A 17,990-nucleotide genomic window follows, 5' to 3' on the forward strand; every position below is an offset into this window, starting at 1 on the left:
CGCCCACGCCCCACGAGAAGGCCCTCACGTCGCCGTCGTGGGGCAAGGGGGCCGAGCTGCTCCTGGGGGACCAGTCGGACCTCATGGCCACCCTGGACGGCGCGGCCAAGTCGGACGGGAGCTCCCCGCCCGTGGGGGAGTTCGCCTCGGAGGAGGTGAGCACGAGCTACGCCAACGAGGACGAGGTGTCGTCCAGCTCCGACAACCCCCCGGCCCTGGCCAAGGCCGGCCGCAGCCCCCTGGTGACCGGCTCCCCTAAACTCCCGGCTCGGGGAGTGGGCGCCGGCGAGCTGGGACCGAAGGCGGCGCCGCCCGCCCTGGGCCTGGGCATCTTGTCTACCTCTACCTCCACCCCTGACAGCTACGGCGGCGGCGGCGGGCCGGGGCACCCGGGCACCCCGGGCCTGGAGCAGGGCCGGACCCCCACCAGCAGCGGGGCGCCGCCGCCCGAGGAGGTCCACCCCCTGGAGATCCTCCAGGCTCAGATCCAGCTGCAGAGACAGCAGTTCAGCATCTCCGAGGACCAGCCCCTGGGGCTCAAGGCCGGCAAGAAGGTGGAGTGCCCGGGCGTCGTCGGGGCTCCGGGGGCGCAGGGCGGAGGTGGCGGCGGCGGCGGCGACAGCTGCTGCTCCGAGGCCGTCAAGAGCGCCATGAGCACCATCGACCTGGACTCGCTCATGGCGGAGCACAGCGCCACCTGGTACATGCCGGGGGACAAGGCCCTGGTGGACGGCGCGGACGACGACAAGGCCCTGGCACCCTGGGAGAAGGCCAAACCCCAGAACCCCAACAGCAAAGAAGGTACCCGCGCTCGGGCGCCCTCTCCTCCTTTCCCTGTCGCCTGCCCCTTGTCTGTCTGGCGCAGCGCAGGCCTCAGTCTCGGCTCCTTGGGACTCTTGGGGTTTGGAGGGCACCCGCTTTCCTAATGCCCAGGTCACAGCCGGGCGGTCCTGACACCCCCAGTCTCTCGGTCCCACCAGCCCGTGTGTGGATGGACAAGGGGGTGGGGGAGTGATGCAAACTTTGATGATTTTAGAGTCCCACCCCTGGCGACAGAGCTGGGGACAAGTCCACCCCCCCTGCTATTCACCGTTCTGGGAGGGGGGGTCCTGGCTTAAGGTGGGAGCCCCCCTTGTTGGGGCTGGACACCTGCAAAGCTGTGTCTGTTCTCTGACTGCCAGCCCGCCCACCCTCCCTTTCCTACTTAGCCAGCCTCAAGCTTGAGTGCGTGACAGCATCATTACAGGAAAAGTTATCAGGTGCCTGCAGGGTGCACAGCCCTCCTCCCTTGTCTCCTCCCCCCCCCCAATAGCTGGTCTCTGTTTTCCTAATGATTGTGGAGTTTCATGGAAGAATCTGGGCACCTGTGAAGGTTGTAGTAGTCAAGCAGCGATTTTAGGATCCATCTCCTTGTTGGGGGGTTTTGGGGGGGCCTAGAGCTGGGGCTGGGGTTAGGGATGTGAATCTGTACGCATTCGAAAGACAGAGAGGACCCGCTTGTGTGAGGGTCCTGCTTGGCTTTGGTGACAGATGTTCAGTCACTCACTGCTGGTCTTTTGGATTGTGAACACCAGGTTGTCCCAAACCAGGCCTGGAGGCCTTTAGGGTAGGAGGGGATCACCAGTTCCAAGTTAACAGTAGTAACAGTTCTTCTCAACCCCAAGAGGAGTCCACTGCAGCGGGTATCCATTTTATTTTCATGTCTGGTTTGGTTTGGATTCTAAGACTATAACTCGCAAGCTTCTTAAAATGAGAGAATGTCATCTCTCTTCCAGTCTGTCTCCCTCTGCTTTTAAGAACAAACAAACAAACAAAAAGCCCTCCTTGATTTCCCTAGGTTTTGTGATTAGGATATTGACCCCACCAGTTCCCATGGGCTAGTAGATTTAAACTCTGGTCCTTTTGAAAAAGATGTCTCTTGATTTCTGCCTTCTCTCATAGTCCGTCCTCTGCTCTTCCTCTGCCTTTCCTGCATCTTCCAGGGAGCATCCCAATTCTGGATTTTGAGTGAGGGGAAAGTCCAGTTGAGGGGAGAGGAGAGGCAGAAGAGCAGGCCGGGAATTGGGGTTCAGAACTCGCACCCATCCTGGTGGGTAGCTTTTCCAAGCTCTCCCAAGGCTCCGGCATATCCTAGCTGCTTGTGTCTTTGTTCCCGCGGTTGCCCGGCCTGGGTGCCCGGGATGCTTGCTCTCATTTGAAACTGGGTGTTTAGCATGCATGGCAGATACCCAGGCTGGGCCAGCATCAGCATTCTGTAGCCTACTCCCAAGCAAGGCCATAAATTGCTTAGTTTGGGACCCTCAGCCTCTTTTTTTTTTTTTTTCCTTTTTAAAAAATGGAGTTGGATACAGCATCCTGCTTGCTGGCCCTGCCTCCCCTTCTCTTTTATTTTCTTGTACACAACATCTCGCTCCCATCCAATCGATAGCTGGTTAGCACAAATCTCAGCCCCTGTCACTAATACCTGGTCTGGCCTGGCTGCCCCCTCCCTCTTCCCCCCACCCCCATCCCTATCCAGTAATTAAGAAAAGTTTTTGTTTTTTTGCATGGTAGAATGAATAAAGAAAATCAGTCTTACTTCCCCTTGCAGATCTTTTAAAGAGCCTTGCTAGGTTGAGTGGTGTTAAGTGGAGAGGTATTAAATTAGATTATTTTTTAAAAAGAGTCTTCTTAAGCCTGTCCCCAGCCCTGAAGATACAGAGCCAGACTTGGAATGACTAAATATCCTGACATGTTTCGTTTTGTTTTGTTTCATTATCACAGTGAGAAAGAGAAGAAGAAGGGGGAAAAAATCTTTTCTGGAAACACATGGTTGTCAATTTCAGGTTGATTTTCCCTGTGGGAAGCTAAGGCCTTCCTCCAAGGAGCAGCTGGGGGCGGGCAGGACCCCCACTTGACCTCCTTTGTTTTCTCCTTCTATGTGGTAAAGACAGTTTCCTAGATAAAGCTCAGAATCGAGGTCACTCCACACTGCCAGCCTCCACTCAGCCTCCAGGGCTCCTGGTTCAGGCCTTTAGAAAGAGGGCTGCAGTAGATTCCCAGCTCTCTTCCTAGTAGTAAATAAAGATGATTACAGTTTTCATTGTGATAAGGCCCTGCTGGTCCATCTGTACAGGTTGTATAAATAGGTATACAGAGCCTCCCATGGCACCCCCGCCTCCCAGTGCCCCAGCTAGACATCACCAGCCAAGTGTGCCACTTGGAAATAGAGAAACGTACAGGGGGGGGAAAAACCCCGCTGAGTTCCCTTTAAACACACAATCAAACACATACCCATGGGTCCCACCACCCTGAGATGTCCCATGGCATTACCTATCCCCCTTTCTAGAAATTCCAGCTCTGGCCCTCTCCTCTCCCCCCACCCCCCTTCCCCCAACGGCCCAAGCCCATTTTTGTAATGATATTTTTTATTTTGTCACGCCGTAAAACACACCAGTACTAATGTGATTAAATATTAACACTGCTTCTGAAATTCTCCGCTCCGATGACAGAAAGCTCCTCGGTATTTAACGGAATGATCCGATCTGGTCTAAGATTGGAGGGAGTGTGTGAAAAGTCTTCCAGGGCCATTACAAGATGAGGCAGCCCCAGTCCCCTAGGAGGGTAGGGAAAAAAGAAAAAAGAAAAAGAAAAGGAAAAGGAAAAACTTGCCAAGCAAGTTCTCTTAAAAACTCCAAGCCAGGATCTCCCGTGATTATGATTTTTCTTTTCTTTTTTCTTTTTTTTTTACATTAAGAAAACAAGCCTGTCCAAACTCTACTTTCTTTGACTTGGGGAAACAATCTATGGAAGTATTTTTATAGAACAAAACGGCATCTGATCACGAGGCTCCGTTTGTGCAAAGTTGGGGAAGGGTAAGATTATAAATAGGTTGGGAAAAAAAAATCCCTGCCTGAGTTTGGGGGCCTCTTTAGACATCTCTGAAGTTAGAGAGGATGGCATGAATTTAAAAATAGTGTGCAACGCTGTCTGCCTGTCTCATAGCTGTGGCCATGCGTGGTTATGGAGGAAATTGAAACTGGAGAGAGAAATAATAATAACAACAACAACAATAGTAGAATACAAATAGATAATGGAGAAGAAAGTCAGAACCGTGCCCTCTTTCTCTGCTGCCCCTACCAGTGTTGGAAGCCTGAATTGGCCGTGTGCTGTTTGTTCTAAGTTCTCTGTGCTCCTAACTTCCTTTCTCTTGGTTGACGTCTTAGAAATCAGCCTCGATGAGGCTCCGGCACATCTTGGAAAAGAAGGCCGCCTCCACGCAGGCCCTCTACCCAACCCTGCTCTTTCTTCCTTTTTCCTTGTCCTTTTTCTTTTTTTTTAATTAGACATCTGATGTTTTGACAGTGATGTGGAGACACTAGGAGTTCCATGCCTCTCCCAGGGTCCGGAGAGAATTGGGGTAGGCAGCCCTGGGGAGTATTAGGCGGCTAGGAACTGACTTGAACAGTGGGCCTGTGTACTCAGAGGACGTGAAGGGTGGAAGATCCCGGCCTCGGGGTCAAGCAGTTTCTCAAAGTCACCAATCCTTGCTTCCTACATCATAAAAGGTGTCTGTGCGTGCGTGTGCATGTTGATGTGCCATTACTGGGACTTGAACTTGGGACCTGGGAACTGTCCCTTGGTTCTTTCACTCAAGGCTCTTGCTCAACCACTGGAGCCACAGCTCCACTTCCAGCTTTGTTTCTTTTCTTTTTCTTTTGGTGGCTACTTGGAGATGAGGGTCTCACAGACTTCCCTGTCCAGGGTGACCATCCTCAGATCTCAGCCTCCTGAGTAGCTCGGATTACAGGCGTATAGGCCTCCTGCCGATGCCCGGCCTGGGAGAGAATTTGAAAAGCTCCCTCCCACTTGTGTGGGGTTGGTACAGAACTGTCATCGATGCGTTTCTGTGCAGAGCCGGGCAGGTCCCCTGCAGGCCTGCTGCTCTGTCACCTTTGCGCCCTAGCTCCGGAAGATGTAACCCAAAACTCTGCAGGTGTTCATCAAGTGTGAGGTAAAGACATAGGGGCTCTCTTCGTGCAGCTGACGTGTGTGTGTGTGTGTGTGTGTGTGTGTGTGTGTGTGTGTGTGTAGATGCTTGCTCCCTTGACGAGGACAGGACATACCACTACTGTTCTGGGCTGCTTGTTTAATATTTCATGGCAGTAATAAACCTGTCTTTGCTGCCCGCCTTCTGACATACACCGCCCCCCCCACGCGCATACATCTGCAATTATACATTTCCACTAAATATTAATAAAGGGCGTGCATGTATGTTTTCAGGGGCTGAGGGTGTGTGGAGTAGAACTTGTCATGGTTATGCGATTGGATTTTTTTCTTCTTTCTTGGCTACGTTGACTTCAAATTGCGATCGCTTTCCCTAATTTGCAATATATACTTGACTATTCTCATCAGCGTCCGTGTCCGGGCGGGTTTTGCAGAGTGAATGCCTCTCTCCTCGGGGCTAGCTTTCTTTTGTATAAATTACATTTAGATTTCTTGGGAGATCCCTTCAGACCGGAAGTGAGACACAACTACACAACTGTGAAAAGGTACTTATTTCCCTCCCCCCCCTCTTTTTTTTTTATTGAGGGCTCTTGGAAAGGAGCGTGTGGGTTGTTGAATCTAATTTCTCTTTCTAGCAACGGAATTCTGTGATTTCTGATCTGATTTTCCTCCCCACATCCACCCCGTGTGGAGAGGCCGAGTAGACAGGTTTGTGTTTTTTTTTTTCCCAAAAGTCACTCGTGGCTGAAAACTTGTGTTCATCGTCAGTGGCGAGTCTCTCTCTACTTCGGTGACAATCACAATAGATTGGTGGTGTTTTTTTTTTTTTCTCTTTCCCAGGGAGCAGATCTGCTTTGCCAAAGACCATTTAGGAGAGATAAATACTGTCAGTAAGGAATACTGTATTTACCTCTGTGGGGCTAATTTTAGAGATTAAAAGGCTCTAGCTTTATATAATAGGATCGGATGTCGAGAGGGTGTGCAAAGAGTTATCACTAGAGACATAAAAACACCAAGCCCTTCCACGACTCGCCGGGACCTTCTCCACAGCATGTACACCTTCTAGGCCTTTCTCTTCACCTCTCGCTGCGTATCCCCTGACCAACCCCTCCCTTAAAGTTTTGGTGCACAGTAGGGCAGAAATGCCTCCAGCCCTTGTCATTGTTGTCTCCCCGTTTTGGCCTGGCCCGGGGTGGGTTGAGCTGGGACAGTGTCTCCATGGGTTGGGAGAGTTTGGGTGGACGAGCTGGTTGGTGGGGTTGGCTTCTGGAGGTGGGGGAGTTGCTGGTGTCCCCTTGGGGAGAAAAGTTTCGTTTCTCCTGCCCTTTTTCTCACATGCATGGTGAGCAAGGCGCTTGTGGAGGAGCTGGCTGGGAAGAATACGGCCCCCATGGGACTTATATTGGGGTGTCACATTGTCCCCCCTGTGTGGCAACACAGAAAGTGAGACTCCATGTAGCTCAGCATGGAGTGCAGCCCCCCCATCTTGTGCCCCCTGTTCCCCCTCCCCCCATCCCTACCCCAGGAAACACAGATCCAACATATCTATGGAGCTGGCCAGTTCGTTTCTTCCTTTGACCAGTGGGGAGGGAAAGGGAGGGGAAAGCCTCGTGCGCTGTGGCCTTGGCTGGCCGGCGTCTTGCTGCAAAGGCTTCAAGATGAGGCCTGAAAATAGAGGGCGGATTTTCAAAAAAAAAAAAATCCAGAGCTCGGGTCCGTGGGTGACTTTGATCTGGAGTGGTTTCATGGCAGGGGGCACGTGTGTGTGTGTGTGTGTGTGTGTGCACGCGTGTGCCCGCTCACAGGCATGCCCGTCGCTGCGTGTCTGCCTGTGAGCGCGAGTGGAGGGAGGTGTCTCTTCTGGCTGACTGATGAACACCAGTCTCCTTCCAGAAGAGGCATCTTTAACGCACGGGGCTTCCCTCCCTCTTCCACTCCCCATCTCCCACCCCACCCTCCCCCCAAATTGTGGGAAGCGAACGCTGCTTCTCATTTATGGAAATTCCTCTCCTTTATTGTCATCATTTGGTACCAACAGACGTGGCGGGGCCGCCGCTGGGCTTAAGCATTAGTCATGGTCCCGCCCGGCCTGCCCGCGGGGACCCTGGTGTGTCTTGGTGTATGAACGGTCCACCAGCTCCCCTGGTTCAGGAGCTTGGGGGGGGACGCGGTGCGTGGGGGACCGGCTGGGGGCTGGCGGGTGGTTCTGGGCTCTTGGCACCTTCTGGTGGGTGGACGGAGGGGTCACCAGGGCAGAGGCTGGCACCGGTCGCACTGTTATTCTTGGTGACACACTCATCCGGTACTCCGCCTCACCCCCCAGGGCCGGGGAGGGGGGGCTGCTTGCACACTCCTTTCTGGTGTCCACATCTGGAGGGCTCCAAACTCCAAACTTACTTTGTGGACTGGAGTGGAAGAGCGAGGAGAGGGCGTTGCGTGGATGTGAGCGGGCGTGCTGGGGGGAGGGGAGAGGGGGTTTGAAAGGCCACCTCTTCTTCCAGGAGGCTGGGTGAGGCTGCTTTGTCTGCGGGCCTGCATGTTAATCATCCTCCCCTGGCCCCCCTCCCTCCGAGGTTTGAGGAGCCGTCTGGGAAGGGGGCGCTGAGGGGAGAGACCTGCGGGTCCCCCCCACCCCCCTGCCCTGACCTCCACTCATGTCCAGCTTGCTTCTTCCCCGGGCGTGTTGGATGGGTCACCCTTGGTGCCACAGACAGGGAACCCCCCGACCCCCCACTCTCCCTCTGGGCTGAGGCGAGGTCCACGTTTCTTTGCAAAGCTCAGGAGAGGGAACTTGAGAGCCATCCTCCGATAAACCCGTGCCCCGAGTGTGCGGGCTGGTGGCCCAAATGACCTTTAAACCACAACCATCGAATTTCACTGTGGAGGTCTCCTGTGCGCTCTCTCTCTCTCTCTCTCTGTGTCTCTGTCTCTGTCTGTCTGTCTCTCTCTCTCTCATAATGCCCCACAGGGACATCTTATACAGAAGGAAAAAAAAAAACCTTTCCTAATAAATATCCCAATAGAAACTGGCTGGACGTGGTGGCTCACACCTGTCATCCTAGCTACTCAGGAGGCTGAGATCTAAGAATCGCAGTTCAGAACCAGCCTAGCCAGGAAAATCCATGGGACTTTTATCTCCAATGAAACTCCCCCCCCCCAAAAAAAGTCCAGAAGTGGAGATGTGGCTCAAAGGGTAGAGCACCAGCCTTGAGCAAAAGAAAAACAAAAAAGGGACAGGCCCTGCCCTGAGTTCAAATCTCAGTCCCAGCATGCGGCACACACGTAAGGGACGGTGGGGAGGTGGGTTTGTGTGCTCTGGTCTCCCTGGCTCAGAGGTGCGGGGGGGGGGAGGGCTGGTGCGGCGCCCCCTCCCACAGCTCGCAGGAGTGACGCCCTTCCTACCTTTGGCCGGCCACTGTTGCGCCTCCCCCTGCCCTGCAAGAACGTGTGTTCTGGGGGTGAGGCTGGATTGAGGGGGTCTCGGAAAAGTCAGGCGGAGGACACAGGCTGCCGGGGTCTTAGAAAAGATGGATATTTTGATGACAACGTGAATGCAAGTCAGATCTTATTTTTCTCTTGTGTCTGTCTCTCAAGAACTGCCCAAAGCTCCGGGCCATGAAAGGCCTTGGGTATGCGTGTGTGTGTGTGTGTGTGCGTGCGCGTGTGCGCGCGCGTGTGTGGGGGGGATTGTAAACTCGCTCGGCATTCTTCTGCCCGTTCCTCTTGTTCTGTCTTCCAGCAGCCAGTCTTGTGACAGACAGCTAAGTGGCCCGGAGATGCGTTCGATCTGGAGGATTTAAAATTACTTTTTCCTTCTGGGCGCTGATAAGAATTTAAAGCGTCTGTGGCCATGAAGGTTTCATTTGATCTGAAAGCTCGGCGGGGGACCCCGCTCTCGGGGTCTCTCTGAGGTTGCTGGCTGGGCTGTGGGGACTGGGGGCGTCAGTCTGTCCCCAGAGCGGACGGTCCCAGGGTGCACTGTCTGTCTGGTTTCCCTGGTTGGTCTTCGGAGTTCCTAGAACGTGAGGTGACAGTTAATGAATGACCTCTGCCATGTGTTCACGCACACACGCACGTACACATGCACATACACACACGCACACACACATGCACAGGTTTTTCCTTATTCCCCCCCCCCCTCTCTCTCTCTCTCACACACACACACACACACACACACACACACACAAAGACCCTTTCAGTGACTGAGAACATAACATTGTCCAATGATTGGCAGTGGCCACCGGGAATAAAATCCTTCAGAGGGGCCATCTTATGATCGGGGGCCGGCGACGGGGCTGGGGTCTGGGGGAGCTGCGGGAATCCCGGTCTGCTTTGAAACCCCCGAAGCTCACTGTCTGCAGAGGCTCCTGCAATGTGTCCCAAAAAGAACCTCAAAGATGGTAGGGCCGGAAAACTTGCAGGGCTGTCCTACCGTCCTTTCAAGGATCAAGGAGGAGGGAGGGAGCTGGGGGGGGAGAGAGAGACAGAGAGAGGGACAGAGAAAGAGAAAGACTAGAAAGAGAAAGAGTGAGAAAAGGGAGGGGCGGCTCCCCAGTTAGAAGGACTGAATGGAGATTGGGTACAGTTTAGTTGGTTTAAAACATTTTTTTTTATTGTGATGTACAGAGCAGTTTAGTTTCTTGGGGTGAAGAACCTGGCTGAGGGATGGAAGAGAAGGAGCTATACCCACGGCTGGAGATGTTCTTTACCAGGGCTGGGGCTTATCTCTGACAGTCACTTATCAAAGCCTTCCTTGGGGAGGGGTGGCCGGGTGCCCCGGCAGCGCGTGCCAGCCGTCCCCGGGGGACGTTCCCGGCTGTGCACCCTCTCGGGATGCTTGCACCCACAGGACCACAGACAGATGAGGGACACATACAAATACACACATATGTATGCGTATATTATAGAGGTTACATATAACACATATATAATACAACATTCTATATTGCATGATAATGTTTTATGTAACATTATGTATGTTACATATAAGGTAATATATAATGTATCATTGTGTATTACATATATATATACGTATCTATAGATATATACATTTGAAGCAGTCAGGCAGGACTGGAGAGAGGACTGGTTAACACCAGTTCCCCTGGCCCTGTGGCTCTTGGCTGAAGCAGGCCCTGGGGGGGGGTCCCGCTGGGCCACAGTGAACTTGGAATTTGTGCCCTGATCTCTCCGTGGACGAGGGTGGGTGGGGGTGGGCACAGGGGGCGACCTGACCCCTGGCGACCCCTGCTGTAGTTTGGAGGGTTCTGTCTCTGTCTCACTACCCTACGCGTCGGCCGGGCCCCTCTTCTGAAGGGTCGGCAGGAAGGGAAGGCAGGTCAGCCCCCGACCCACGGCAGCCGGAGGAAGCGTTCCCCATCTTGGAAGTGCCTTGTGCGGAAATGGAAATCTCTGGGTACCTGGCCATGTCCGGGGTGGGCCCTCACAGCCCAGCTACCCAGAGGCAAAAACAAATGGACCATCTCGCCCTCCCTCTGTTCCCAGGGTGTCTCCGTGGGCCACCGCACAGCCTCTGAGAGAAGGGAGGCCCAGGGAGGGAGGCCCAGGGAGGGAGGCCCAGGGAGGGAGGCTGTTGACCAAAGTCTGGCTTTTGTAAATGGGAGCAATTTCACGATCCTTAGGCCGTGGTGATTTCTAAATTGTTTGGGCACTGACAGTGCTTTCACACCTCCTGCTGGGTTCTACTTACGCGTGTGCATCTGTGTGTGTGTGTGTGTGCGTGTAAGAGAGAGAGCATTGCACACCTATGCTCAGGCCAGAGAGGTCTTCAAACTCAATGAGGGGGGAAAAATCCATTTTCTCCCTAAGAAGAGACTCGTACAAAGTTTTGGCCGCATTCAGTTTGGGGTTGAAGCTTTTTGGGGGGGTCTGTCTTTGCCAAATCGGTCCTCCCACCGAGGCTCCCGGGAGAGAGGGATGGCGCCTTGACTTGCGTGTCTCATCATTTGGGGGTCAGGCTGGTTTGTAAGCATTTCTTTTCGGTGCTCGGTTTGTGAGAAGCGTTCCTCGGGGATTAGAGCTGCCTGTGGCGTGCGCGTGCGCGTTAATGAGGGCTGCTCAGTGGTCGCCGAATAACAACGCCCCCCCCATCTCTGTTCCCACCGTCCCTCTTGGATGGTCAGGGAGAGGGTCCAGTGCCCCCCGACAACCACCCCTGATCCTGGAGGGGGGCACACCACCCCAGTTGTTCAGCAGTCTTAGCCTCTGGAGCTTTAGAAGTGGCCAGAGAAGGCAAAACTCCCTGATACCCCCAATCTGGGGGACTCTGCCCCAAAAGTTTCCAACTCTGAATAGACTGAGAGCTAGACAGCTAGGCGGACAGGACAAGGCGGTTCACCATGGTTCTTAACCGCCAGCCACTTTGGGGCAGGCTTCCTCGGGACAGTGGCTTGTGTGTCTATGTATATGCGTGTGTGCGAGCATACGTGTGTGTGTGCGCGTGTGTAACTCTCAAGACAGGCATGGTTTAACTTCCAAAGAAGGAAGAAAAAAGTCTGCGCAAGTCTGGGAAGCTGGAGGGGATTAAAAAACACAAAAAGGAAGAGAGAAAAATCAGGCAAGACCATCAGCTCCCACTCTGGCCATGTCCAGTACTGAGTCCAGTGGAGAGGGTGTCATTTCCGAGGGCCCTGACTGCTCCCCTCGCCCCCCTCCCCTCACCCCCCAACTTTGCCTCTGGGCTCCCCACAGCCTGCCTGCCTGTCTCCATTTCCAGACAGATGGGTGAAAATTCTGCCTTTTAAAACAGCTTCTGCTTCCATCACCCCAAGTCAGATTGAGGCAGAGCGGTTTGGCCAAACCATTCACCGTGCCCCCCATTACCCCCTTCCCTGCCGCCCCCCCACCCCCCCTGCCATCTTTGCTGAGCTGGGCAGGGCCACGCCAGATTGGCGTGAACTCGAGGCGCGCAGGGCCTGGGCATGCCCAGGGACGACATGCGATTTCTTATTTTATGTGGCCCCGTTAAAGTCTAATGGACGTTGGTGTCTGGCCTTAAATTTGGAGAGGGTCTTTAACCCTTAAGGCCAGAGTCGTTTCCTGCAATTACGGCACCCCAAGCCGGACCGTAAATCTTCCGGAGAGGGCGGGAGGGGGAATGTGGGGGGAAGCACACCTGTTCCCCAGATCAGCGATTAATTATGACATCGCTGGATTCCTGGATTCCGGGAGGAATTGATGGGTTCCACAGGCCTCCCGGCTCGGCAGCCCCCCCAACCCCAGCACCTATTCGGGTGCCTCCAGGTCTCCTTCATGAATTAATTTGGCGCTGACATTGGGCGCCAAGGAGTTACTTTGGGAATCCAAGGAGAAGGAATGATGAGACTTAAAAATACATAGCGTTAGCATTTTGGAAAAGCAAAAGTCCTGCCTTGTGGAGTTTGAGAGGACTTGGTTCCCTGGGTGTGTGTGGGGGGGGAGGGGAGTCCTCCAGCCTGCCCTCCCTCCACCCCTCCCCCCCCCGCCTGCCCACCCACCTTCCTCTTCCTCCCAGGAGAAGGGGGGGTCACCGTGCCCGGGCTCTGCCGGAGGGTTGAGAAGACTTGTTTAGATTCTTCTCGCTTTTTGAGTGCAGAGAAAGTTGGTTTAATGGGAAAATAGCAGCGTTTGCTATCTTGGCTTGTGTTGACTTGAATGTTTAAAAATAGTTTGTTTTGATATTCCACACGTCTCATCCCTGGCTTGTTTGCCTGTGTGTCGGAAGCCCTGTGCGGGTGTCTGCGTGCGTGGTTTCTGTCTTGTGTATTGGGTGTGTGTGTGCTGTTGTGTTCTGTGTATGCGCGCGTGCACGTGTGTGCTGTGCTCTATGTGCGCGTGTCTAGGTGTTGTGTGCATCACGTGTATCCGTGGTGCGTGTATCCATGTTGTGTGTTGGTTGTGCGTCGCATGTGTGTTGTGTTGGTGTGTGTTGTGTGTAGGTGTGTTCTATGTGGCTCGAGGGCCTGTGTATTGTGTTGCATGGGTGGGTGCGATATGTTGCTTGTAGCGTGTTGTAAGTGCTTTGTGTTGCCTGTGGGGTGTGTGTGTGTGTGTGGTTTGTGTGTGTGATGCATGGTGTGTGTGTGGTGTGTGTGTGTGTGGTGTGTGGTGTGTGGTGTGTGTGGTGCGTGGTGTGTGTGTGTGGTGTGTGTGTGTGTGCATGGTGTGTGTGTGTGTTGCGTGGTGTGTGTGTGTGTGGTGTGTGTGGTGTGGTGTGTGTGTGGTGTGGTGTGTGTGTGGTGTGTGTGGTGTGTGTGTGGTGTGTGTGTTGCGTGGTGTGTGTGTGGTGTGTGTGTGGTGCGTGGTGTGTGTGGTGTGTGGGTGCGTGGTGTGTGGTGCGTGTGTGGTGTGTGTGTGTGTGATGCGTGGTGTGTGTGTGTGGTATGTGTGTGTGTGATGCGTGGTGTGTGTGTGTGGTGTGTGTGTGTGGTGTGTGGTGTGTGGTGTGTGTGTGTGTGAGATGCGTGGTGTGTGTTGTGGTGTGTGTGGTGCGTGGTGTGTGTGTGTGGTGTGTGTGTGGTGCGTGGTGTGTGTGTGGTGTGTGTGTGGTGCGTGGTGTGTGTGTGTGGTGCGTTTTGTGTGTGCGAAGCCCTCCTTCCTGCCTCCACCCCGTGCGGGGCCCCGGTCAGCACTGCTCCAAAGTGATGGTCATTTTACCACTTGTGAAGGAGACGCAGGGGCGCGTTTGCTTTTGCGTGGACCCCAGCCCCGTCCTCCTCGCCCCTCCCCCACATTGGTTTCTTCCGTAAGAGGGGGTGCGGCCGTGGGAGCGGGGCTCCGGGCCGGTGCGGCGTGTGCAGGAGCTGCGTGGAGACCGCGTGAGCTGCCCGCTGCCCGGCTGGCCCTGAACTCACCGTGGCCCGGCCCCTGCCAGCGCCGGGGAATACTGTAAATGGCTTTATGCAGAAAAACCACTTAGATAAAAATGCAATTTTCCCTTCTGCATAGAGTGCTAAGAATTAATAGCACATTCTTTCTGAATGGGTATTTTTATGTGATATTTCCCCCCTAATGAAATTCTTTTTCCAAACACGAGCATGTTTCATTTTCAGCTTGAGGGTGGATTGGATCTGGCGGGCGGCCGGCGGTGGCGGCGGCCGAGATGCCGGCTTTCCCCAGCCCTGGGGTTGGAAGTTGGGGCCTGGTGGCTCTGACTGTCCCCCCCCCCAGGCTGGCATGGGGGGACTCCTCCTTACATTTAGAGGTTTTCTCCCCTCCCCCTTTTAAAAGTAGGGTCTCAGGCTATTGGTGATTTCAACACAGAAACTAGTTTGGAAGTCTGGGGGTGTGGTGGGCCGCTGGGCCTGGAGGGTGTCCAGGGGTCTCTGGATCTGTCTGTCTGTCTGTCTATGTTTGTGCCCCTGTGTGTGTGTGTCTGTGTATCTATCTCTGAGCCTGTGTGTGTGTCTGTCTTATCTATGTGTCTGTGTGTCTGTCCATCCGTGTGTGTGTGTGTGTGTGTGTTTGCGCGTCTGTCTATCCATGTGTCTGTCCATCCATCTGTATGTCTGTTTCCATGTTGTCCATCTCTGTGTGTCTGTCCGTCTGTATGTCTCTGTGTGTGTGTGTGTGTGTGTGTGTGTCTTTCTCTCGTTAGTCTCGGGGATCGTAGGGAGACCCCGGGGGTCCCTCAGTGTCCCCCTTTTCTGTCACACATGGGAGAGGCACTGGTTCGTTCCCCGTGTGGCCAGGCAAGGCGTGTGGTGCGGAGGGCGCCCGGCCTGTCTGTGGTGGAGGAGGCACCTTGGAACTTCTTGGAAGGCTGACGTCGGTCGGCCCCGGGGCAGGCTTTCAGGGGATGGCGGGGGTGGGGGGGAGTCAGTGCGGGTGTTCAGCGTGGATGCCACCTAAATGTCTGCTGGTGGTTGGGGGGGTCAAAATGGCAGGAAGGGGAAAGTTGAGGTGAACTCCTAGATCATAAAGACCTTCTTCCATTTCCTGCGGCCTTTCCCACAGTGTCGTCTAGCTGGGGACCTGAGAGGGTAGGCAACTTGGCCAAGGTCACACAGCACACCGCACAGGGTGAGTTGGACGTTTGCTGACCCTTGACCTTCCCCTCTTTTCTCTTGACTCTGGCTGAGGAGCCAGGTTCTGATTCCACCTGCAAAGCCGGGTCGTAAGCCCGGAGCTCGGAACTCTCCGGGTGATAGCAGCACTTCGTCCCTTCTCCCCGACCCCCATCCTTGGTGGCACCGAAGTTTGCACTCAGGCCCTCACGAGGGCCAGACAGACGCACCGCCCCTTGCACCACGCTCCCAGCCCTTTGTGCTTCAGTTATTTTTCAGAGAGAGCCTGCCTCTCCCACCCACCCCTAGGACCAGCCTGCAGATACTTCCCAAATAGCTGGGGTTATAGGCGTGAGTGGCCCCAGCCAGATATTTGTTTGGCTGGGTGGCTCACTTAGGTCTTTTGGCCTGTGGTGGTAGCCTGGGACCGCCCTCTTCCTGACCCCCACCTCCCCTGCGTCATGGCTGGGATTACAGGCCTGAGCTACCATGTCCAATTTCCCTTTCCTTTACAGAGGGGCATGTTGTACCCTGGGTCCCCGAGCCAGCGGGGCGTCATCGCTCTCCGTGAGCGCGCGGCTCTCTCTCCTCAGCCCGCGTGGCTTTAGCCAGGCCACTGCATCGCTTCTGGTTCATTGACAAAATTGGGGGGAAAAAAGAGGGGGGGGGAGCATGAAGATTTAATAGGGCCTCGGTGATAATGTGATTAAACCCAGGCTCAAACCCCAGCAGCGGTGGCTCCTGGCTGTGTGACCTGGGCCAAGCTGCTCAGCCTCTCTGCGCCTCCACTTCCTCCTGACTCTCGGAAGAAGCCTGGTTCCTACACAGCCAGGGCTTTGTTCACCCAGCTTTCATTGACCACCTACTCTGTGTCAGAACCCCCCATCAGCTTCCGGCCTGCGTGACTTCATTGTTTGTCCTGTGTATCTGGTGTGCTGAGGATTGGGGAAACTGAGGCATGGAGTGTGGTCTGTGGGTGGCAGAAGCTGGAGAAGGCTGGGCTGCACCTCAGGAATCAGCAGTGTGCACAGCGCGGTGTTAAGGCCGGGCCGGGCCGGAAGCCTCCCTGTGGGGCCTGTGTTGGGGTTGGGGGGTGTGGAGGGCAGGGACGTGTGCAGACCCCTGCGTGTGGGGCTGTCGCTGGCAGGTGAGTCAGGCACGCGAGCCCCAGGGCTCCTCCTGTATGGGAGCCGTGCGTCCCGGGGACCCCGGGGTGGCCATCAGCCTTCCTTTCTGGCTGGAGAAATTGCAGGGAGCAGATGACCTCCCAGCCAGGAAGCCCTGAGCCTTGGCACTTAAAGCAGGAGACGGGGGGGGGGGGGGGGGGGCAGGGGGGGGGGGAGGGGGGGAGACAGGAGGGGGAAGGAGAGGGAGAGAGAGGCAGACGCTGCCCAGGCTGAGGGTAAAAGGCTGTAGACATCACGGAAGCCTGGCTTGGAATTCCAGCTCTGCTAACTTGCATGCTGGGTGTCCTTGGGCAAGTCCTTGGTCTCCCTGAGCCTCATTCTTGATGCATGAAAAACAGGTCTAATCTTTTTATTTTGGTCGCGGGGCTTGAACTCAGGGCCTGCCCTGAGCTCCCTTTTTGCTGAAAGCCAGTATTCTACCACTTGAGCCACAGCACCGCTTCCCATTTTTTTTTTTCTGGTGCTTCACTGGAGATCAGAGTCTCAGGAACTTTTCTGCCCAGGTTGGCTTTGAGCCTCGATCCTCAGATCTCAGCCTCCTGAGTAGCTAGGATGACGGGCTGAAGCCAAAGGCTCAGGGTGCCCATGGAGGGGGACAGTGAAGATGGAGCTGAGCCTGGAATCTCCTGAGCAAGTGGGGGTCCTGTGGTCCCCCCCTGGGGTGACCTCATCCCAGGGACACTTGGTAATTCCAGTGATAATGGCGTCTGCTGTGCAGAACCTCCCCGGGGGAGGGTGTGTGTGAAAGCACAGGGCAGCTCCCCTCCCTCGGAGGAGGGGGGGAAGGCCGCTCGCAGGGCGGCCTCCAGCCAGGGAAATCAGAATGGAAACGTGTGCAGAAGTCTGAGCGGGAATGCCTGGGCGACATTTACTCAAACCAACCTGGCCTGGTGCTGGGGGTGGGGTGGGGGGGACTCCCTGGGGACGAGGGGCTGGGGGCCCGGGGGCGGGGCGTCTGGGCTGGGCGGCCATGACTTCTGTCAGGGCCCAGCGGGTCTGTTTCCTCTTCTCCCAGGCATTGTTCTGCCGGGCCTGGCAGAGGCCGTGGGTCGGGAAGGGTCAGGAAGGCCCAGGTCGGGCCGGGGCCGCAGGAAGGTGTGCCGGGCGTGGGACTGGCCTGGTCTCCATCTTCTGCCTGGCCAAGAAGCCCTCAGAGCCTGTAAACCCCCCCCCCCACACACACACATCCTGCAGGCTAAGCCCTGCTGGACCCAAGAGGAAACAGGCTCAGGGAGGCCCAGCCCCCCCCCATCTCTCACCCCCTCCGGTCTGGCTGAGCGGAGGCTGAAGGCTGGAGGCTGGGGGTGGGAGGCTGGTTTGGAAAAGCCGTCCCTTGATGGTGCCGGGGAAACGTTTCCAGAAAGCCACAAGGACGCCGGTGAAATGTAAAAGAATGTAGACGGTCGCGTGCGGTCCATAGACAATCTTGTTTGTCCTCCTCCTCCTGCTCCTCCTGCTCCTCCTGCTCCTCCTCCTCCTCCTCCTCCTGCCTCATCTGCTCACCAAGTCTTCCAGGCTAACCTCTTGAGCCTCCTTCCTCAACCTCCCGAGTGCTGGGATTACAGGTGTACCCTACCATGCCCACCTAGCCCGTCACTTTGCTTCTTATTCACAGCCCCTCCAGAACCCAAATGTTTCACACCGCCTGTCCTGGGGGGGGTTAGAGTTAGGGGGGAGTCTCTCGGTGGGGAGTGCCCAGGTATTTGCTGGGGTTACCTCTCCCACCCCCTTTCCCAGATACTCAGCTTTCTTCTTTTCCCCCCCTCCTCTCCATTTTATGTCATGAACCATCATGTCAGCCGGCCCCTGGCTGGCT

The 17,990-nt window shown here is 55.3% G+C and overlaps 1 protein-coding gene across 1 annotated transcript in view; it reads left to right on the top strand.

The window, feature by feature from the left end:
- The window catches only part of Mn1 (meningioma (disrupted in balanced translocation) 1), a 49,234-nt gene that overhangs the window by 3,015 nt on the left and 28,229 nt on the right, over positions 1-17,990 (top strand). The window contains exon 3 of the mRNA XM_013014274.1: positions 3-801. Within this exon, the coding sequence (XP_012869728.1) occupies positions 3-801 (799 nt within the window). The remainder of the gene's footprint in view (positions 1-2; positions 802-17,990) is intronic.

The sequence above is a fragment of the Dipodomys ordii genome, unplaced genomic scaffold, assembly GCF_000151885.1.
Source record: "Dipodomys ordii isolate 6190 unplaced genomic scaffold, Dord_2.0 Scaffold23, whole genome shotgun sequence".
Taxonomy (NCBI): Eukaryota; Metazoa; Chordata; class Mammalia; order Rodentia; family Heteromyidae; genus Dipodomys; species Dipodomys ordii.